Source organism: Typopeltis vanoorti, chromosome 8, assembly GCF_054136105.1.
Source record: "Typopeltis vanoorti isolate ZY-2024b chromosome 8, IOZ_Tvanoo_1.0, whole genome shotgun sequence".
In the NCBI taxonomy this organism is placed as follows: Eukaryota; Metazoa; Arthropoda; class Arachnida; order Uropygi; family Thelyphonidae; genus Typopeltis; species Typopeltis vanoorti.
In genome coordinates this window covers 115,902,603-115,927,320 of record NC_143556.1, presented here as the reverse complement: position 1 = coordinate 115,927,320, position 24,718 = coordinate 115,902,603, and the positions used below count along the sequence as shown (strand labels likewise).

General features: G+C 34.3%; 1 protein-coding gene across 1 annotated transcript in view; it reads right to left on the bottom strand.

The window, feature by feature from the left end:
- LOC150104300 (uncharacterized) overlaps positions 1-24,718 on the bottom strand; it is a 346,794-nt gene that overhangs the window by 79,841 nt on the left and 242,235 nt on the right. Inside the window, exon 10 of the mRNA XM_090396282.1 lies at positions 3,027-3,120. Coding sequence (XP_090252408.1) covers positions 3,027-3,120 — 94 coding nt within the window. The remainder of the gene's footprint in view (positions 1-3,026; positions 3,121-24,718) is intronic.

Below are 24,718 nucleotides of genomic sequence, written 5' to 3'. Positions count from 1 at the left end.
CAGAAGCCCTGGTCGGTTCTCCGCATTCCTTTAAAGGCTATGTGAAGGTCTCCTCTCAGTTATACAGCTTTGACCCTTAAGCACCCCTTTAATGACTAAATTTCTGACAGCCTTGAAGTATATCAGATGAAGACTGATCTGATATATTGATGGATGAAATCAAACTATGATAACTATAAATTAAACCTAAAACAGACATAATTTTTTTATGCAATCCTATGATGCACTGTGGGTTTGGGTAAGATTTTTTTTTCTATTTTATTAATTTTTTTTATATATATTTTTTTATATTTCTAACTGACCTGAAAACCCTACCCTAGAAATCAAACATACAACTTTTTCAAGCTTCCAATGAGCAGAGCAGTGGTGTCACAATGGGAGTGAGACCACTTAAACATGTTCACATACATTGATGCCCATGCAGGGATTTGAATCCACAGTTTGGCAAAGGTTGGCTAACCAACTTTCATTTGTTTAGCACCTTGATTTAAGAGCATGTCTTTCATGGTCTAACTAATATATATAATAAAATATATATAGATAGACATATATAATAAAATATGGATAAAAAAGGTGGACCAAATGGATTAAAAATAAAAATCAAAGCTGTATAAAAAGAAAGTTCTATAGAAGGAATTTTGGAATAAGCATATTGTCTAGATCCATAAAATGTACAAAATGCACGGGATGCAGGAAAATAACAGTCATGGTAAATAAGGCAAAGTTTAGTGCTGCAGGCCAAAGTACAAAGTGCTTCTTATTAACTTGTATGTTTCTATTACACCTAATCTGTCTATTCCTTAAACTTTGCAGACCATATTCCAACAATCTGTTCTCAACAGACTTTACTAGCATAGGAAAAAATAATAATGAGCATCAGTAAAATTCCTTAGTGCCTTATTTTTTAAAGCTTTAGCTACTACTAGCTTTCATTTTCAGCTTTGGCCTTCATTTGTAGGGTAGTGATTTTTCTCTTCCAAGCAACGCACCATATGATGAGATATTGCTTTTTCTCTGTAAGTAATGTAACCTCGTCTATTAAAACAAACGTATAATATGGAATCCCCCATTGTTTCCATATCACTTTATCTGTGCTACACTGTTATTTCAGCTTCCCTGCACTAGTTATTCATCTGTTGTTCTCATCACAGATTACTCTGGCATATTTCTATACAATTATGCTATGTTTCAAGTTCAGCAAATTCTATCCACTCTCCCATTCTATGAAAAATCACTTTCCCATGTCAACCTGATAACAACCCCAGACTAGCTTATATATCTCAATCATATTCCACCCTCTTCCTCCTATTCACGAGGTTTTGCAACCTACATTCTCTCAATCTGTCCTCATACTCCACATTCCAAAGACCAGTGACCACCTTTGTGAATCTTCTCTGGACCCTTTCCAACACACGCTCATCACCATGAAAACGAGACAACCAGATCTGTGTGCATGAGCCCCGATCAAGGCCTTATACAATGGCATCATAACTTCTTTATTCTGCATGTCAGGGTCCTCTGCATCATTGCATTATCCGATGTGATGTATTCACAACCTGTGCATTGTGGTCCCTGAATTTCAAGTCTTTGTCCACCTCCGCTTCCAGATCTCCCAGATCGTTGCTTACAAATCTCAAAACCTTACACTTTGCAACACTGAACTGATAGTTCCACTTACTTGCCCATTCATGCAATCCATTCAAGTCCTCTTGTAAGGCCATAACATCCATTTGACTCTGCATTGCTCTTCCCAGTTTTGCATCATCTGCAAACAGCAGTATATCATTAGTTAAACCCATTTTGATATCATTAACATACAAATTCAACAACAATGGTCTCAAAACTGACTCCTGGATTTTTTCAAATGCAATATTTAGAATTAGGTTTAGCTCTGAAAGAAAATCTTGCATTCAACTGACCAGTTGTATGCAGGATAACAGAAAAAAAATGCAGATAACAGGCTAATTCTTCTAATGAAAATCTTGCTGTTCCCTCTGATAAAGCAGTTTCAACTATTGTGTGAATACTATCCACAAAAGGTTGTAAATCTATCACACATTATAGTTTATGAGGTGGCTAATGATTAGATAAACACCAACATGACACATGGTATTTTTCAAGCTATATTAGGATGCTAATAAGTAAGGTGGTAATCCACAAGCAGAAAAAGATATTCAATTACCACCCAGAGGTATTCTCTAATATTAACATCAGACCGCTGTGGAATCAAAAATTTATTGGTGTATGACACTGAAAGTGTTTGACAGAGAAAGTTAGTGCCAATCTCTTCTCATATTCCAGTTTTGCCTTCCACACCATACTAGTCACTCTCCTGGCCTGCGTCTTATATTCTTTGTGTATCTGCCCTCCACCCCCTCTCCTTATATCTCTTCCATAATCTCTTTTTCAACTGCAGTTCCTGTTTGATATTGTTTGTCATCCACTTTACACCAAATTGTGTCTGCTTCTTCACTCATAGAATACAGCTCACTATTGCTGCTAACAAATATTCCTTTACAATTTCCCAAGCACTAATGATATCCTGGCCTTCCAATTCTTCCCTCCATTGAACTGCCCCTAGCTGATACCTAAGACAATTATAATCACTTGCCTTATAATTCCACATACATTCCCTTTTCTTTGATACACCTGCATGTCTATTCATCTTCCAAGTCAAAACCACATGGTCACTCTCTACAACTGGTGGGAGAGATGTCATCTCACTAGTTATCAGCTCTTCTGATGCTATGCAAATCCAAAACTCTTGAACCTCTTGTTCCCTCTATTACATTTTGCCCAAGACATTTGTCCCTCAAGAATTCTATAAATTCCATCCCCTTATTATCTCCTGCTCTCCACCTTCTCTGCTCCCTGGTTTGTAGCAACATCCCACTAAATATCCTGTCTTGGCCACTTCTACCTCAAACCATATGTATAATTTTTCAAAAAACAGATGCCTACTAGTAATAAAAGTTAAACTGCAGAAATTATCACCTATCTGACAGAAAAATAAGGAGTAATTTTACCTGGGAATGGACGATGGGCATCAGCAGCAGGTGCAGTTTGTGGATGATACACAGGTGATGAGCGGCCACCAGGTGAAGAAAATGACTTCGGAAGCTAGAAGTTAGAGAAACAAATACATTTTGATATGAATTCAGATATATGATCTCCAAAATTATAACCTTCAGCTATTTCAATTCAAGAGAGCTATAAACAATACTTTGGTTATACCAAAACAGCATTCTAATATTGCCTAATTCACAACTTTTGTGTTCTAGGAGTTATTTTACATTTTAAGCCTAATATTCATATCATTCAGGAGAGTATTTTTAAGCCAATCAAAGCAATATAACCAGTATCTTAAATGATACACTTTAACAATCTAAAAGCAAAAATTAATTATAATTATAACAATAATAACTGGAAAATAACCAAACATTACACACACACACACACACTTAGCTAAATATAAAGTTATGTCTCTATACTTTACATTTGATCTGAAAATCATCAAACTTATATTTGAAGACAAACAAACAAACCTGAATCTGTGGATGATTCATCCATCCATCCATCCATCCACAGGTTCGACAGTAAGATTTAATTACAGAAATAAAAGTCTGCAACACAAATTAGGGTTCCATACATATTATAGTAAAGATCCTCCTATTGGAAGTGCTGTTCAGAAATTTGTCACATGATAAGAAAAGCAGCAACCAATGTGACAAAACACTTGAAAATACACTGCTTAAAAAAAATAAAACACTTAGAAACTGGTATAAACTCATGTAGTTCATAGCTCAGTCAGTATAGATGAAGCCCTTTGGTCAGAAAGACCTGAATCCAATTCCTGTCCATGACATGTGGAACCTTTATCTTGTCTCCTTCTGCTAAAGGTGAGTTAGCCGGTCTCATGGTTTCCCCTTGAAGGGCTCAACAAGTCCTAAAGGATGGTGGAGGAATGGGGAGAACCCCATACAAATAAATAAATGTAATTTGAAATGAAACAGGATAAAATTTGGTATGGTGTGGTGTATGATAAAATAAAAATGAAATGAGGAGACAGCAAGAAACATCAGACAAGTATTTTAGTGCATTATACAGAGTCATATAAGAATTACTAAAAAAAGATCACTTGCAAAAAAAGAACAGCAGCTTCGATTTCATGATCGAGTAGCCTACTGTCTGATCCTCATCTAAGTAACTAGAACTACTTGGCACTTATATATAGTTAATGTTGCTATCTTATAGATTTTGAAACATTGTGTTGACAAGCAGCTATGCATTCTGTCTGTACTATATTTAGAGAGATGTTGAATGAGTCAGTGTGTCAATGCAGGGAAACTGGAATTATCAGGGTGGATGGTAGCAGAGTGGCCTCTTATAGGAATAGGTGCTTGGGAGAAGGGGAAAAATATTGGGTAATGCTGAATTCAGTGCTGTGTGGAGAGGATAATGATAGGTATAAAAACAATGACATTTTTATTTTTTATAGTAATGCCAGAATTATCCAGAATAAAAGAGAAGAATTGGTGGCACTGATAGCATCAGCCTGTCCAAAGATTACTGGGATCTCTGAGCTGTGGTTGATGGAAGATGATATATTAACAGGAATAGAAGTAGCAGTGCACAGCATTTCTTGACAGGATAGGAAGGGAAAACGTGGTGGTGGAGTACTGCTTATGATAAGAGATGATTATGTCCTCTCAGAGTGGAGGATTTGGAGGGAAATGGAACTAATTGTTTTGAAAGTACATGGTATGGGATATTTAGTGAGGTGTTGCTACAAGCCAGGGAGCATAGATGATGAGGAGTAGTCGATGTTTAGGCAGTTGAGCTTGGCAAGTGCAAGAAGAATGATTGTTATGGGAGATTTCAACTATAGCAGTATAAATTGGGAAGAGGAAACTGCATGCAGTAATAAGGGAATGGAATTTCTAGAATTCTTGAGGGATAAATGTCTTAGGCAACATGTAATAGAGGGAACACAAGGTTCAAGTTTTGGATTTGGTCATAGCATCAGAAGAGCTAATTATAAGTGAGATGGCATTTCTGCCCCCCCCCCCCCCCCCCCCCCCAGTCAGAGAGAGTGGCTATGTGGTTTTGACTTGGAAGATGAATAGACGTACAGGAGTATCAAAGAGAAAGGAATTGGAAGGGTGAGATATCATTAATGCTTGTGAAATTGTGAAGGAATATTAATTAATAGTAATAGTAAGCTGTACAGCATGAGTGAAAAAGAGGACACGATTTGGTGTAAAGTGGATAACAAACAATATCAAATAGGAACCGCAGGTCAAAAAGATGTTATGGAAGAGATATAAGGAGAGGGGTGGAGAGCAATAAGTGCAAAGGTGAAAAATATAAGACCAGGCCAGAAGAGTGACTGGGATGGTAAGGAAGTATACTTATCATCCTTGCCCTGAGCTCCAAAGAAAATCCTACAGAATTTTTTAGCTATTTGGCCAGAAGGAGGAAAAGAAATGAAAGAATGATGTTGGATAAAATGGGAATCGAGTGGCTGATGCAAAGGAGATGCTTTATTGACACTTTGAATGTCAATAAAGCAGTGGGACTGGATGGAATTTTGCTACAGGCTTTGAAAAAATATGCTAAAGTGAACTGACAGCTCCTTTGACCTGGCTTTTCAATGAAAGACTGGCCAAATGAAAGGTACCCAAGAAGTGGAAGGAAGGTAAGATAGTGCTGCTGCACAAGGTCAGTAGTAGACTGGAAGTGTCTAATTATAATCCCATTTATGTTTCATCAGTAGTTGTTGTGATTCTGGATAAATTAGTGAGGGATCATACACAGCATTGGGCAGATGAGGGTAATGTTAAAAAATGCATTTGTTAAGGGAAACTCTTGCTTTAGTAATATGAGTGCCTTTTATAATAAGGTGACAAGAGTGGTTGATGAAGGAAATGCATATTCTGCTTCTTCTTTTTTTTTTTATTTTACAAAGGCATTTGACAGGGTACCACATGACATGCTGATATTTAAGTTGCATCATATAGGTTTAGATGTCAAGTTAGTGAAATGCATTCAGGATTAGCTGTCTGATAGGTATCTGAGAGTTGTGTATGTGAGAGCAATATCAAAGAGGTAGAAGGTTACAAGTGGGGTCCCAGGGCTCACTACTGAGACTTGTATTGTTTAACCTTCATATCAATGACATTGTCAGCATATTGTAGGGGGATATTCAGATGTTTGCAGATGATGTGAAGCTGGGAAAGGTTATTAGTAATAATGCAGATGTGGTAGCCCTGCAAGAGAATTTGAATAAACTGGACAGATGAGCAAGAGAATGGGATTATCAGTTTGAAGCAGCTAAATGTAAAGTCTTGAAGTTTTGGATACATCGATGGGAGGCTGCATACTCTGTCGGAGGAAGTGATGATTGATAGATCTGGGAGTGATGATTGATAGAAACCTGAAGTTCAGTGAACATTTGGAACATTTTTCAAAGGTGGTGAAGGTACCCAGAGGATTGCTGCAATACTGAGAAGGATGCTGACTTGCACAGATAAAAGAGTTGTCATTCCGTTGTATAAAGCCCTGACCAGACCACACTTTGATTATTTTTCTCAATTGTGGTCCCCAGGATTTGAAGGGGATAAATTAACTGTGCAGGGGGGGGAATAACAAAGATGGTATCAGGACTGCACAATGTTAGTTATGAAGACAGGCTGAGAGAATGTGGATTGCAGAGTTTGAGAGGTGGTTACAGGGTTGGCACTGGAGAGTTCTTTGGCTTGGTGGAATGGGGGGGGGGGGGGAACGAGGACAAGGGGCCATCTCTGGAAGTTACAAAAGGAAGTTGTGAGCAAGAGGGTGAGGAATGGTTTCTTTGCATGTAGGGTAGTTGATACATGGAATCAAGGCCGTATTCATGGGTGTGCGAACTGTGCGGTGGCACAGGACTCTGCAAATTCTTTTTTCAAAAAATTGAAAAAAGAAAATCCATTAATTTTTTTTAATTATTATATAAATTAATATTGTAATTATTATATAAAAAATATTATTATACAGAAAAATATATGTATATAATTTTACAACCAACTATTGTTGTTATAGTAAGCGAAATAAGATCGTAGCACTAGAGCTGTAGTATTTGAAACAACTCTAAGATATATAACAATATCATACAACATAGTGTTAAATAGGGAAAAGTGCATTTAAAAAAACAGGTGTTTTTAATAATTTTAAAGGTTTTTTTTTTATTTTAGTTTATGATTTTATGAACAAGTAAGTATATACACGTACTGTCATGGAAATTTGTTTATGTGACATTACTTGCAAAACATCTTAAAAAATATATTTTGTAAACTGGTTTTAGGTTATCCGACATCAGAATTTTTCTTCAATAGCAGTTTTCAATCTATATTAGATTTATTTATTTTCTAATATTATCTATTTTAGATATATTTTATTTATCAGGTAAGTAATTTTGTTTTAATTTATTAACTTATTTTATAATTAAATCTATCGTATTTAACATGGTTGCTGCCAACTACGAGTATACTCGTATGTCGATTTACCGACCTCCTATGCCAAACACGAGTTAACCCTTAGTATAATTACCTTAATTTGTACCCTTGGATTCTGAATAAAGCGGAGAGCATGTCTGGGGGCTTGGTAGAAGGGAAATAATTTCAACTATAATATAGTATTTTATATATGTGCCTCAGAAGCCAACTATGAATATACTCGTAGGTCGATTACCAACCTCCTATGCCAAGCGCGAGCTAATCCGTAGTATAACACATAATTTGTAAATCAATTTAAAACGGATAAAATCAATAAAAATAATAAAATGAAATCAATAAAATAAAACCAATTTATTCAAATTACAAATGATACACTTTAAAACAATTTTCCACGCACAATGTTGGTTTTTCGTTGCAAACAGGACAATAATAACGTGTTTCGTGTCGTTGTTTGTTTCGTGTACATACTCGGCATGGCTTTGTCGGCGAATATTTTTTTTCTGTAGGTGGTAAAATTTCCAAATAATGAAGATCCTGAATCCTGCTGATATTCTGTGATGCTGTAAGCTCATCCATTCCAACAAAATCTGAGATAAATTGATCTCTAAATTTTAAGGCAGTCATTGCGTTTCCAGTAATTATATTATATAATTTATGTGCATTTTGAATGTATATATCACAAATGAGTATTTCCAATTTCTTTGGTCATCTAATTGTCTTTCGTAAGGGGGAATAGTAAGAAAGCATCTCATCAGAAAGATCGATGCCTGACGTATCCAAATCCCTAATGATATTTAATTGAATTTTACCATTCCGACTTTTTGCTTCAACCATTTCAAATTTGTGCATATTTGAAATGGAAAGAACTTCCCTCTTATCCTTCCATTTGCGATGAAGAATTCATTAAATTCATTATCGCTCATATTAGTAAGCTTCTAATTCTTTATCAGTAAGTTTTCTTTTACTGGTCATGGTGAAACTGAAGGTTTTTAGAGACTAGACGCAATAAACACATTCGTCAGCGCATATAATATATGGGTGGGGTGATACGAGATTACTCGTAGTTGGCGTATGAAACAAAATTCAGTCTGATAAGCCAGCTACGAGATTACTCGTAGTGACCTTGAAGACGCGAAAGCGCTTGGCGTGTGGGAACAAACTATGCCCGAGGAGTGTGGCAGCAAATGTGTTAATTCTAGAGTATGACTAGTCATGAGAGAGAGATTATTATGGAAGAAAATACCCAAGTGGGTATGAAAAAAAAGAAGAAGAAGAGGCTGAGGAACGTCAAAGAAATTCACTGTTTAAATTTATGAAGTTGAACTCATATATTTGTTCATATATATCAGTTGATAACGGGAGTTCTGAAATAACTACAAAGAGTTCTTCAGCTTCAACATTAATTAATAATGAGAGTTCTGAAATACTCAAAGGAAGAGGAACACATGACGCGATTGGTCACTATAACAATTAGTATTGAAGATGCTAAAACTGAGACACCAGAGGAAGGTGAACTATTTACTATTGATGATCCAGCAACATGGACCAGAATTTTGAACGCAACACTAGCACAAATTGTACAACGTGGTCCACCGTCTCCTCCGACTGAAAATGATTTTCCAAAAGATGTGATTTTCCACAAGAGGTGTTTTTCCACAGCTCACTATGTTAGGACAATTGCAAACGGAGAGAAGCAAACAGAAGATGGCTTGTATATTCAAACTCTCCAAACTCTATTTTTTTGTTTTTGTTGCAAATTATTTTCTTCTGATGATAATTTTTTATCTAATAATGGCTTTTCTGACTGGCGACATGTAAGTGAAAGATTAAAGTTGCACGAATAAAATCCAGTGCACATGAAATGCATGTATTCATGGACACAAATGGAATGCAATTTAAAAAATCACAATACAATTGATCAAGCAAATCAAAATGTCATAAAATTTGAAGCAGAATGGTTAAGAAATGTTTTAAGACAAATAGTAGCAGCAATTCTTTATTTATCCGAACATAATTTAGATTTTAGAGGTAATTTTGATACTTTGTACACAGTCCATAATGGTAATTTTTTTGGAATCATAGAATTAATTGCAGAATTTGATCGATTTTTAAAAGATCATTTAATGCGATGTTCAGGGAAAAAACTATAGGTAAGAAACAAAATTAGTATCTATCACACATTGTGCAAAATGAATTAATTGTTGATATGGGAACCACAATATTGTAAATATGATATGACAGCCAAAGTACTATTCATTCTCGATTGTACTCCAGATGTTAGTCATCAGGATCAAATTTCAGTAATTTTTAGATTTTTACATATATTTGAAGCAGATATTGAAATTCGTGAACACTTTTTGACGTTTTTAACAACTAATGACACTACTGGTAAAGGTATATATGAAAATATAAAATCACTTTTGAATAAATTAAATCTTAAATTGTCATATTATAGAGAGCAAAGGTATGATAATGGAGCTAATATGAAAGGAGTATATAAGGGAGTCCGTGCTTACATTTTAAATGAAAACTCCTTGCACCTGTCATAATTTAAATTTGATTTTAGGGGATGTTGCAAAATCATCAATTATAGTAATAATTTTTTTTAATGTTATACAAAAAATATATAGATTATTTGATGCCAAAACTTCACATTGGGACATATTAAAGAAATTTGTTAAACAAATTAACTCCAAAACCATTATGTGATACAAGATGGGAATGTAGAATAGAATAGAATCAGTTAGAGCTGTATGTTTTCAAATTCCAGAATTTTTAAATACACTAAAAGAATTATTTAAAACTGCATCAGATAATACTATCTGATGTACAAGTGGTTTCAATATATGAACAAATAGATTCATTTGAGTTTATACTAAGCCTTGTAATTTGGTATGAGCTTTTGTCAAAAGTTCATTTAGTAAGTAAAGTATTACAAAATGCAAAAATTCCCATAGACATAGAAACTAAACATATTAAACATTAAAGAGTTAGTGTTACTTTGAAGAGCAGAGAATAATTTTTTATTCATCAATCAGGATTTGATAGCTGTTTTGAGATTGCTAAAGAACTGTCAAATCTATTAGAAATAGAAATTAAATTTAAAAAAAGTCGAGTACGTCAAAGGAAAGTATTTTTTGATTATGAAACGCCTGATGAATCACACATAGGTGATAACAAAGATAATTTTAGGATAAATAAATTTTTTGTAATTTTAGATACTGCTCTACAATCTGTCAAAAAAATATTTGAATTGTATGAAATTCACAGAAAATCATTTGGATTTCTTTATGATATGAAATTAATAAGAAAAATGACAGAAAATGAATTAAAATTTTGCTGCAAACAGCTGTATCAAAAAATTAAATACAGATATTGATGAATCTGAATTTTACAATGAATTAATTATTTTTAGAAATATTGTTCCAGAAAATGCACCCATTAATATTTTAAAATTCATAATTGCAAATAATTTGTCAGATATTTATCCAAATAGTACTACGACATTTATAATATTATTGACCAGTCCAGTTACGGTCGCATCAGCAGAAAGGTCATTTTCCAAATTAAAATTAATAAAAACCTATTTGTGATCTTCTATGTCTCAAGAACGTTTGTCGTCCCTGGCAATAATATCTACAGAGCATGAAATTGCAAAAATTTGAATTTTGATGGCGTTATAAATTATTTTATTGATAAGTGCATTAGGTTAAATAAAATTTAATATATTAAGATTTATTTTAAATCTTATAAGTTGTCATACATATATTTCATTCTTTATAGTAAAAATGGATTTTTTTCATATTTTTATATTATTATTTATATTATTAAATAAATCATTGTTCTGGCGTATTTATATGATAATGTGTACTTACATAATAAAATAATATATCATGTAACTTACATACAAACACATTTATTTTTTGACTAATTTTTTCCTTTACTTAAATTGATGCTAAAGAGCATACTTATTTATGTGCATAAATATTTTTCATATTTGATTTAATTAATTAATTAACAAGATATTCTTCCATTTAAAATTTCCATAAATGTTACTACTAACTTTCAGGAGCCCTGCTTTTCCATTTCGCACAGGGCCCCACAAAATGTAGAAACGGCCTTGCATGGAATGCATTGGTGGTGCATACAGTGGTGAGAGCATGAACAGTCAATGAGTTCAGGAGTGGTGTGATACTGTTTTCTAGGATTGTCCTCCCAAGATGAGTCTTTTGACTCCATGATGGCCTGAATCATAATAATAAAGTCCAGGTAGTGTATATGTGTGTATGTTTTATATAAAATTTAGTAGTAGCTATATTATCATCATCAAATCTCCATGGGGTCAAAACACTTATTGCAAGAGGTCCCACTGTCAACATACATGTAGCTTATACTTACTACTCACTTATTCTCTTTGTACAGCATGACACTTAAGGCTGAGATCCATTTCCTCCAACTAGTGTTGGAGGAAATGGATCTGTTGTCATTTGTAATGTATCTTAATTTGCTGTAAATAATGTTGTACCACTTGTGTTTGGATACAAAATACATAAAACTTGAACCAACATGCAGCATCATTTTCAGTGGTGCAAAGAGCGTATATAGTGGTACGGTTCTCTGCATCATTGCCATTATCCGATGTGATGTCTTCACAACTTGTGCAATGTGGCTCCTGAATTTCAAGTCCTTATCCACTATCACTCCCAGATCTCTCATCTCCTCTACTTCCTTTAAAGTTTCCCTATCATGTGTATACTTTGCATCCAGGGCCGAGCCGCGTGGTTGTGTAGATTGTGCGCTGCATAATGGCGCTTGAAGATAGGGGCGCCATTTCACGACAGGAAATAATAAAATATATATATATATATATATATATATAAATTTTATTCTTGAATTATATCATACTATATAAATATCACAATTACAAATTATAGTTAATGCAATAAAAATAAAATTTTAAATCAGTCAAATTATTATGAATTCTAAATAATCTAACAACATTTTTAACTTAATACATCACCAGTTTTTTATAATTTGTTTGAAGCGAAATGTTATCAATATTACCACAGAGTAAGCATTGACTCAGCAAATATTGTATAAATATTCTCGATTGTTTATTATATTGTTAGTGGAAATTGTTAGTTCAAGACAGACGGTGAATTCATACCATCGACAGGGTGTAGCATAGAGGCAGCCTGGTTAACGGCGCTGCTTAATAAGGGCGCTCATTCAGCCATATTATTTCAACATGATATTTTGCAAAAATACAGCGTTTAGTTTAGCAAATAAAAAAGTGCCATTTCCCATTGACAGTTAAATATGTGCTTATTATATTTTATTAATAAAATAATTATAGTCATACATACTAAAACTAAACATTTTAGAACCCACTTATTAGATACTTAAGGAAACAACCCATAAAGTATCATTCAATGAGATATATGATATGATATGATATGATTATTATTATGATTATTATTATATGATATATGATGAATTTCATAAACTTTTATAGTCTATATATATTATATTATATTATGCATGAATTCTCCTACGAAAATTGTAAATCACTATCGCCCCCGACTTTCATATTTTACTCCCTGCAGTAAACAATTCACCCTCCACAACAGCAACTATATACTGCAGAAACACAAAAAACAATTAGTTTAATCATGTCCCTGAATAAGGTTCACAGACATTTGCAGACTGTGTAATATATTTCTCAACAAACAGTGCAATTAGAGACAACTGGGATTATATAAACACTAACTAATAATCACATCTCCTCTGCTGTATAGACTGGAGCAAACCACGTGTTGCAGGTACAACATATGGTTTTGCTTGACACTACCCCGTCATGAATGTGTTGAAACTAAGAAATATATTACGAATGCATTTCAAATATTATGGAAATCGGTTTAAGAGAATTAGCATTTCAATTTAATTGTCAGCTTGTTTTGTTTGGGTGTGCAATCTTTTGTTAATACAGCACCAATCATATGCACTTCTTAATAGCTGCTTTTTCTGTACTGGCCAACAATTGTGCACAACTTTCACTTCTCATTAGTAATTTGTCAAGGATTGTTCATTACGTATCTCAAGTCTTAAATTATTGGTAATTTTTGCTTGATATAATGGGAAAGAAGATGACTCTGTTTGGGTAGATAACTTTCATTGCACACAAGGAAACTGCTCTCCAGGACAGAAGAAGTGATGGAGAATAGAAGCTTCTTGGTAAGTCATTCCCATTTTCAGTTGTTTTTTTTTCTGAAAACTTTAGTTTCCGAAAATCCCTGCATATATCTCACACCACGATTTTTTAGCTTTAATTTTGGGAAAAAAGTGAGAGTTATAGTCGAGTAAATACGGTAAATTTTTTAGCTTTCAAATTCTTAAGTCATTCAATCCCAGGATTTGAAGGGGATAAATTAACTGTGGAAAGGATACAAAGTCGGATGACAAAGATGGTTTCAGGACTGTACAAGGATAGTTATGAGGATCGGCTGAGGGAATGTGGACTGCAGAGTTTGGTGGATAGAAGAAGGAGAGGTGATATGATTTAGACTTTTAAACTGATGAGAGGTGGATACAGGGTTGACACTGGGGAGTTCTTTCGCTTGGTTGAACAGCAGGAAGGAGTGATGACAAGAGGCCATCCCTGGAAGTTACGAAAGGAAACTGTGAGCAAGAGGATGAGGAGTGGTTTCTTTGCGTGGAAGATGGTTGAGCCGTGGAATGCATTGCCTCATGGAGTGGTGAGGGCGAGAACGGTAAATGAGTTTAAGGAATGGTATGATAGACTTTGTTTCTTAGGGGGACCTCCCCTCGATGAGTCTTCACAGACTTTATGTTCTTAGGAAGGACCTCTCACGATGAGTCTTTTGACTCCATGGAGGCCTGAATAATAATAATAATAAAATAATAATAAGTATAGATCATTGGTTAAAGACTGGATTTATAAAATACACAAAAGAGAGCAGATATAGAAATAGACAATTTCACTTGTCTCGTTGATGATAAATTATTTATATTAAGTAAAAATGATAGTATCATTATAAATTTTGTTCTATTAAAAATAAATTATATATTTGCAGGTGTAGACTTCTGTGGATCATTGGTTCAAAAGATATATTTTGGTGATTACACCACATTTTTTATTATTCAGTTATACAAAATACCGAAATAATAGTTCCCAACAAGTTTCGTGAATCGTAGGATTTGCAACTTCAGGATGTAAATAGTATAACTTAAAGTTTAAACAAGAGAATTAATAAATACAAATCATAACCATCTGGCTATTCATAAATTTAAATAACAGAATGCAGATATAAAACGTTATTGACGTTGAACAATACTGGACAACATATGTCTGGTGTCGAGGCTAGCTGGTGAAAGGACGTACTGTCGGAGAGCTCCTGAAAGATTTGCGATTTTTGTTGATTTATTAATATTTTGTTAGATTTAATTGTGTAATTTTAGTATATTATTGTAGTTTTATTAGTGTAGTTAGTGTATTAAAGCGTTTTATAACATAATCTATGTCGGGAAGTCGCCGCTAGAGGGATTCGTGGTGTGTAGTGTTTGTGAAAGCTCCAGATAAGATAAGCGTTATTTTCAGTTATCGTTGATAAATTTACTTTAATATTGCATAGTTTTGTTTGCCTTGCATATCTTAGTGCGTCTGTTTGTGTGTTTTTGGTGTTTATAATTTATAATTTGATAAAATACGTTACTAGTAAGTATGGCTCCAGTACGAAAGAAAATGGCGGCCAGTAATGATGGTTCGCCATCTTCTTTCAAGAACGGTAATGTAAAGATGATTCAGTGTACTATCTGCGAAATGTACGCTTTGCGGAGTGCAGTCAGAGTGTGGTTAGATGATAATAAAGGAGTGAATGTGTGAAGAAAATGTAGGGAGAATGAGGAATTGAAGTGTATTTTGGATCGTGAGTGTGATATTTTTGTCAAACTTCAGAATGAAGAAAATAGGGATATGACAAGAAACGGCGAGGTTGTACCAGAGAATTGTGAGAGTGTGAATGTAGAAAGTGTGAATCATAGTATTAATGGTTTTACAGAGAATAAAAAAAGATGAGATAGATGCAATGAGTGAGATCACGTTGTTGAATGGTGCAATACAAAGGGCAAAACAGCAGCTAGAGCGTATGAGCAAAAGTCGACTGAATGAACCAACCAATAATAAAAAGTATGACAGGAAAAATAGGCGTATGAGTGTGAACATGAACAAAATGAAGGATAGAGTGCTGTATGGAGACTCGTTAGTATGAGGTGTGTTAGTAGAGGATTTGACAAAATCGTACCAACCTGGTGCGACCATAATGGATGTAACTGAGTCTATTAGAGAGAAAAAGGAAAGGGTGAAAGACATGATTGTTGTGGAAGGTACGAATGATTTGAAAGGAGATAAAATGAAAATGATAGAAGATCTGAATGAATTGTTTGAGGTAGCAAAAGAAAAGAGTGAGAGAGTTAGAATGATTAGTCTTTTGCCACGGTATGACAGTGAAATGTTTAAAAGGAGGGCCATAATTGCGAATGACTTTATGCGTGGGTTATGACGAGTGGTGTGGAATTTGTGGATGTGTGGAGTCAGTTCGATGGGCGAAAGGATCTATATAAGATGGATGGCTTGCATTTGAATGGTTACGGTGTAAGGAGACTTGAGAAAGTGTTGCTGAATGTAATGGATGTGCAAATTCAGGGAAACTAGATTTATTAAGGTGGGGGGGGGTAGATATACAGTCCTTAGGGAGGCAGTTGAATGTATGAATGAATATAATATGCCCGAGCGAATAAGGACAACAGATCAGAGTGGGATAGTTAATATAATGCATCAAGGTAGGGTTGGGGCTAATGGGGGTCTTAAATTCATGTACACTAATGCTAGGAGTATTAGGAACAAGAAGGAAGAGTTTTTGGCCATGGTTGGCACTTCCAGACCACAGGTTATTGGTATTAGTGAATCATGGCTGACTGTAGATGATATAGCTAGTGGGATTGAATGTGATGGGTATAGTGTGTTCAGGAATGACAGGGAGGAGTATTGTTGATGATAGCTGATGAGCTACAGCCAAGGAGAATAGAAGTTGAATTGCAGGATAGAGAAAAGAGCACATTTGAGGCCATTTGGTGTGAGATTGTAGCTAGCAGAACTAAATATACAATTGGGTGCTGCTATAGACCAGGTGATGGAAAAGATGGTGGTGACAGTATGCACCAGCAAATAGAAGAAATAAGTGGAAGGAGGGTGATTATTATGGAAGATTTCAACTATGGTCGCATTGATTGGAGTGAGGAGAGGACACACGGAAGGAAGGAATTGGATGTTATGCGGTTATTAAGGGATAACTATCTGCGACAGCATGTAATGGAAAATACTAGGGATCAGAGAGTGCTTGACCTAGTAATTACATCTGAGGATTTAGCTGTAACAAATATGACCACATTGCCACCAATTGGTGAGAGTGTTCATAGGGTCTTGACTTGAGAGGTGGCTAAAGGTGTGAAATTTTCAATTAAGACAGGGTACATGTGGAATTATCGGGCTGGAAAGTATGACAAGCTTAGGAGTTTGATTGGTTCAGTGCCATGGCATGTACAGCTGCAAGGACTAGAAGTTGATAGTGCATGGGAGGCAGTTAAGAAGTGTTTGCATGAAACAATGGCTGACTGTATACCTAGAGTCCGAATAATAAATCAAGTAGGAGTTAAATGGATGAATAACACCATTAAGCTTGAGCTGCAAAAAAAGAAACAACTATGGAGGGAATTTAAGGAGAAAGGTGACCGGCAGGCACATGAACGGTATAAAGCGCAGGCCAGAAGGGTAACGAGTGTGGTAAGAAAAGCAAAAAAGGATTACGAAAGAACATTGGCCATGCAGGCTAAAGAGAATCCTAAACAGTTTTTTAGCTATGTAGCAAGTAAAAGAAAAAATGTACATGGCAGAATGATTTTAAAGAATGCTGATGGTAGGGAGGTAACTAAATCAGTTGATATAGTTGAGTTACTGAGTGAGCACTTTGCAAGTATATATCATCCAGGTGGTGACATTGCTGAAACGAATAAACCAGTAGGTTATATGGGAATTGTGGTGAATGAAGTGGAGGTGAGTAGTCAATTGCATAACCTCAATGTCAATACATCCGTATGATTGGATGGTATACCAGCTCATGTCGTACGAGAAGCAGCTAAAGAATTGTCAGTACCCTTGACCCTTTTGTTTAATTTGAGTCTCGGGTCTGGGTTAGTCTCGAGGGGGTGGAAAGAGGGGAAAATAGTTCCACTGCATAAAGGTGGTTCCAAGACTGCTGTTGTAAATTACCAACCGATTAGCATATCAGGAATCATTGTCAAGGTCTTAGAGAAATTAGTCAAGAAAAGAATACAGGATTGGATAGATGAAAATGGGATATTGTATGGGGGACAACATGGTTTTGTGAAGGGTAGATCATGCCTCAGCAACTTGCTCACGTTTTATAACACAGTGACGGTGAACTGGATAGGGGTAATGGGTTTACAGTGATACTACTGGACCTTGCCAAGGCCTTTGACAGGATACCACATGGAACCCTAATCAGTAAACTGGAGCAGATGGGGATAGATATAGGGTTGGTGAGATACCAGAGAGTGGTTTATGCAGGAGTGGAGTCTAAAAGACAGCTTGTGACTAGTGGTGTGCAGCAGGGCTCTGTTCTTGGACCACTGCTTTTCAATTTGTTCATCAATGATATAGGAAAGGATTTGAGAGGAAGTGTTCACTTGTTTGCTGATGATGCAAAGTTGGGTAGAGCAAATGTGAGTGCACAGGATGTCAAAATTTTACAGGATGATTTGGATAGTTTGGAGGACTGGGCTAGGAAAAATGGATGTCAATTTAATGTGGCAAAATGTAAGGTTATGCACTTTGGGGTGAAAAGAATAGCAGCAGTATATGTGAGTGGTGAATGAGTGGAATAAGCTTCCAGAGTCGGTTGTGGGTGCTACGACCATGAACGAGTTCAAGGCAAGGTATGATAGATACTGTGTCAATGTCGAATAGTTGTTCTTGACATGATGTTAGGGCCTCCCTCGATGAGTCTGTCGACTCCTTGGAGTTGCCCGGAACAATAATAATAATAATAATACTGGATGATGTCACATGTTCTTGTTCTCGTTCATACAGTCCGAGCTCAGATTGAGGTAGATTTTTTTATTAGAGCTGACCACACTTGATGGAGAATTAAACCTTGATTTTTATTGCATTGGGTTTTTTAGCATATTAGCAGCTTCTTTAAATTTTCTTATATAACTGTTGTTTTCAATGTATGACATCGTTTTTTTTTTTTCCAGAGTACATTGTGTCCAGTGGAAGTGGTATGGAAAGCAAGACCCGTTTTTTGTTCTCTTTTGTATTGTACGTCTTTTTGGTGTTAAGCCATGCGTATTTCTCCAGCTCTTCCTGTCTGTCCTATGTAGCAAATCCCGCAAGAGCAGTGGATTTTGTAGACTCCTTGGTTTTTTAAGAGGATGATGAGGTGGTTTTGGTGGATGTAGGAATCTTGAGATTTTTTCCATAGGAAGGAAGGCTCCTTTTATGTTGTGTTTGTTCTTTAATTTGGCTAGCTTATCTGTAACATTTTTGATATAAGGAAGCGAGATTGTAATCTTCCATCCTCCCTATGGAACATCGATAGTGTTACATTCAACAATGCAATAGCGATCTCAGAACAGAAGAAACATACATTAATTCATAAGTTCAACTTACTCCTTCAGAAGAAGGAAATACATAAAAAACAACTAGATCATTCAAAAGTAGTTATTAACCTTTCTTCGAGAGTCCTAACAAAAGAAGAGAATAACCTTTTACTTAAGGGTTTAACTTCGCCTTAACCCCACGTTTCCTACCAAAAATTGATATCATAGCACAAATAGAAAAAGGAATTAGAAATCTACTGGACAACACGGTAGTTCTTATCCATATAGAAAGTACAGCTTTACTATTAAAAAGCAGATTACCTCGTAGGAATCTACCTTACAATGAATACGCTTGCCTTAAAAAGTTAAAGGATGACAAAAATATTGTCATAATCAAAGCGGATAAAGGTAACGCAACTGTCGTTTTAAATGCTACAGAATATGATAACAAAATTAAAAGTCTCCTGGAAGATACAAACACCTACAAACCCTTAGACAGAGACCCGACTTGGCATACACAAAAAAAAACAAATGATCTAATAAAAAAAGTGCCTCTCTGGACAGAAGAACTTAAAAAATACTTACAATCAAAACCTTTGATACCAAGAATATATGGTGTTCCAAAGATCCATAAAACAGATATATACCTTTAAGACCAATAGTAGATGGAAGAGATTCACCGACTTCCAACTTGGCGAAATACCTCACCAACATGATCTCACAACACAGGAAAAACATCTTCCTTCATAAAAAATAGTAAACATTTCATAGAAAAAGTGAAAGATATACATATTGGTCCAACAGACATCTTAGCAAGTCTAGACATTATCAGCTTGTTTACAAACGTACCGAGACAAGAAATTTCGAATCTCCTAGAAGACCTCTTCCCTCCAGACATCTTAAATCTTTTTTAAACATTGTATAAACAATACTTTTTTCACCTATCAAGACAGAATCTGGGAACAAAAAGCAGGACTGGCCATGGGTTCATCATTATCACTGGTATTAGCAAACCTATTTATGGAAAAATTTGAAAACAATGCTTTAAGAGTTACCATAAAAAACCAAAAATATGGCTACGCTATGTGGACAATATTTTCATCATATTTAATGGAACAACAGATGAACTTATCAATTTCAAAGATTATCTCAACAATTTGCACAACACACCATAAAATTCGCTTTAGAACAAGAAGAAAATAAAAAAACTTCCTTTTCTGGATATTCTATTAGAAGTTAATAAAGAAAGTAAACTCTCCTTCTCAGTATATAGGAAGCCAACAAACACTGGAAGATTTCTAAATGCAACCTCACACCACCATCCTTCATAAAAAATAAGCTTAATTAAAATTCTTCGAGACAGAGCATACAATATCTCCAGCACGCAAGAAAGATATAACGAAGAACTAAAATACTTAACACAAATCCTTCAACAGAATGGATATGAAACAAAAACCATCAAGAGAATCCTTAAAATGCCTCCAACTAACAACACAATAAAACAGGATTACAAAAATGCAATCTCGCTTCCTTATATCAAAAATGTTACAGATAAGCTAGCCAAATTAATGAACAAACACAACATAAAAGTAGCCTTCCTTCCTATGGAAAAAATCTCAAGATTCCTACATCCATTCACCAAAATCTCCTCATCATCCTCTTAAAAAACAGGAGTCTACAAAATCCATTGCTCTTGCAGGATTTGCTACGTAGGACAGACAGGAAGATCTGGAGAAAATAGTTACAATCAAAACATCCTTTGATACCAAAGGATGTTTTGATTGTAAAATATGCATGGCTGAACACCAAAAAGATGTACAATACAAAAGCGAACAAAAAACGGGTCTTGCTTTCCATACCACTTCCACTGGACACGATGTACTCTGGCAAAAAACGACGATGTCATACATAGAAAACAACAATTATATAAGAAAATTTAAAGAAGCTGCTAATATGCTAAAAAACCCAACCCAATGCAATAAAAATCAAGGTTTAATTCTCCATCAAGTGTGGTCAGCTCTAATAAAAAATCTACCTCAATCTGAGCTCGGACTGTATGAACGAGAACAAGAACACGTGACATCGTCCAGTATTGTTCAACGTCAATAACGTTTTATATCTGCATTCTGTTATTTGAGTTTATGAATAGCCAGATGGTTATGATTTGTATTTATTAATTCTCTTGTTTAAACTTTACGTTATACTATTAACCCCCTGAAGATGTAAATCCTATGATTTACAAAACTTGTCGGGAACTATTATTTCATTATTTTGTATAATTGAATAATAAAAATGTGGTGTAATCACCGAAATATATCTTTTGAATAAATTATATATATATTTTTTTTGTTGAAATGTATATCTAAATTCAAATAAAACAGACATTTAAAATTAAATATATTTTTATTTATTATTATTATTATTATTGTTATTATTATTTCGATAAGGATATTTTGATAAGGTACTTGGTAATAATGAAAATTAAAGAAGGGGTACACAGATATCTGAAGTTTCAGAAACACTGATCTATCCAAATATTTAGTCTGAAACATAGGTGTATAGTATGATGTTCGTTTTCTGAAATTGAGCTTCGAATTTGGATAGACGAAATAGCGTCTATCCAAATATGCACTTACATTTTTTTCAGCGTCATTTCAATTTTGAATGTGAAACATATTGAGTGTATTGTGTATTCTGTGTTTAAGTGACTTTGGACAATATTTGACTTGTTTTTGTGAATTTGGATTATTATTCATGTAAAGTAAATACGTCTATTATATTTTTGCTAAGTTTGAAAATCAGTTTCATTGTTTCATTTTAGTTAATTATCTTATTTTGAAAACAAAAGGTTTTTATCTTATGTTGGGTAGACGTCTAGAAAATAAATAATTTTCAATAAGAGATTTATTTACATATTTGTTCTTGTTCTGGTTGGAAGACATTGGGGTTTGGGTCCTTTTACTAATTTCTTTAATAAATAATTTTAATATTCTAGAAATTTCTTAATTTTTAAACAATTACCAGAATGTAAAAAATATTAAATAAATATCACTGAGAAATCAATCAGTGCCTAATATCTCTACTTGCTAATTTTCAAAAAAAATACCTAAAATGTAAGCATATTTATTATTCAAAACATCTGAAAAATCAAATTCTGTAGTAAAAAAATAGTCAGTTTTGGGCCATTCACCTTAAAAATAATGGTTAAAAAATAAGTTTAAGGGAAAATTTCAGCAATTATTTATTTTGGTGGAGAAGTTTTAACGCTCTTCTTATTTTAAAGTCTAACCAAGTATGTTAACCCCCAGATGTCGGGAAAAAAGCCAAAGAAGTTATCTGGTGCACAAAACAGGAAAAGACAATTGCAACGAGTACAACTGGAACATAAATTGGCTGGATCGCTGAATAAATTTTTAACTTCAGGACCACCTAAAAATCGAAGAACAGAAAGTTCTGACGAAGCAAGTATTCCATGTAACTCTACTACAGAAAAAGAGAGGACACAAGATAACTATGAAGAAACAAATGTTACATGCGAAAATGAAACTGGCCTGACTGGACTGTCTACAGAAGTTGCAGCAGAAGAAATATTGGATTCCGATTCAGCGAAACTTTCAATTTTACTTTAAATTTTAATGTTAATGATCCAGGTACTTGGCCGAATCATATAACTACCAAAGTTAGAGATTGTTTAGTTGAGCATTGCCCGCATCAAGTAGTTAATAAAGAATTTCCCAAAGATGAATCTGGCCGCAAGTTTTCCGATTCATACTATTATCGAACCTTAGCAAATGGAGAAAAACTTTTACGAAGTTATTTAGTTTATTCAGAATCGCGAAATTCGGTTTTCTGTTATTATTGCAAAAATATTTGGTAGTCAAAATTCCCAACTTACTAACGAATACGGTTGTAACGATTGGCAACATTTGAGTCATATACTAAAAATACACGAGACAAGTTCCGCGCAAATTAAAAACTGTTAAAATTACTGCGAACTTAAAATGGCGTTGTTTAAGAAATGCATTATTGATTGCACACAACGAAGATTACACAAAACTGAGAAAAAATATTGGCTATCTGTTATAGAACGGTTAATCTACATAATACAATATTTATCAAGACAGTGTATAGCTTTTAGAGGTTCTTCACAAAAGCTTTTTGAAAATGATAACGGCACTTCTTTAAAGTTAGTAGAAACTGTCGCTAAATTTGATTCGATAATGGCAAAACACTTGTATTGCATCCAAACATCACAAAAAAGGAACATTGTTCATTATTTAGGTGATAAAACACAAAATGAAATCACGTATAATTTCTGAAGCTATAAAACAAAAGTTTAGAAATGGTTAAAGAGGCGAAATGTTATTCATTAATTCTTGACACTACTCCGGATATAAGCCACACAGAACAATTATCTATTGTTATTAGATTTGTTAATCAAAATAAAGATACAAATATAGCAGAAATTCATGACCATTTTTGGGTTTTCAATTTGTAGAAGATACCACTGGGCAAGGACTATTTAAAATTATTGAATATTAACATTTCGGATTTACGTGGCCAAACTTATGTTAACTGTTCAAATATGTGAGGTAAACATAATGGACTGCAAAAAAAATCCTTGAAATAAATTGAAGGGCTTTTTTTTTATTCCGTGTGCTGCTCATTCATTAAATTTGGTAGTTAATGGTGTAGCTAAGATATCCTGCGAAACGGTAAATTTTTTTGGGCTAATACAGGAATTATATGATTATTTTTCAATATCTGTGAAACGTTGGGCTATATTAAAAACAACATATTCGTGTTTTAAATTTTAAACCACTTTCTGCTACTAGGTGGGAAAGTAGAGTAGAAGCAATAAAGCCACTTAAAAATAATATCAAGGAAATTTACCAGGCTCTTTTTGATATTACGGAAGATGAAACTAAAGATATTGATTCTAGAGTTCAGGCAGACAACTTAATTTCAAAGATTTATTCGTTTAAATTTATTTGCTCTCTTCATGTTTGGTACGAAATCTTAAGTCTCGTAAATGTTGCAAGCAAAATAATGCAGAATCCGACATTTGATATAGGAAAAATTACAGAAAATCTTGATTATGTTTACAAGAATTAAATACTCGCCGAACAGACCAATATTTTGAAAATATTATTAGAACTGCAAAAGAAGTAGCAAATGATCTTAATATTGATCCTATTTTTCCAGACATTCGCAAAAGAAGTAGCAAACGATCTTAATATTGATCCTATTTTTCCAGACATTCGCAAAAGAACAAAAACAAAAATGTTTCGTTACGAAGCATCAGATGAGACAACGCATGATCTTAAACAAATTAAAATAAATTTTTTCTTCGCGATTTTAGACACAACGATAACTTCAATCACGGAAAGATTCATACTCTTAAAACAACATAGCGCACACTTTAAAGTTATAAGAGACATGCAAATTAAAAGATTGGAGCGATGAAGATTTAATGAAACATTATAAAGGTGGTGGGCGGTAGATGGCGCTGATGTAGATGATTGGTA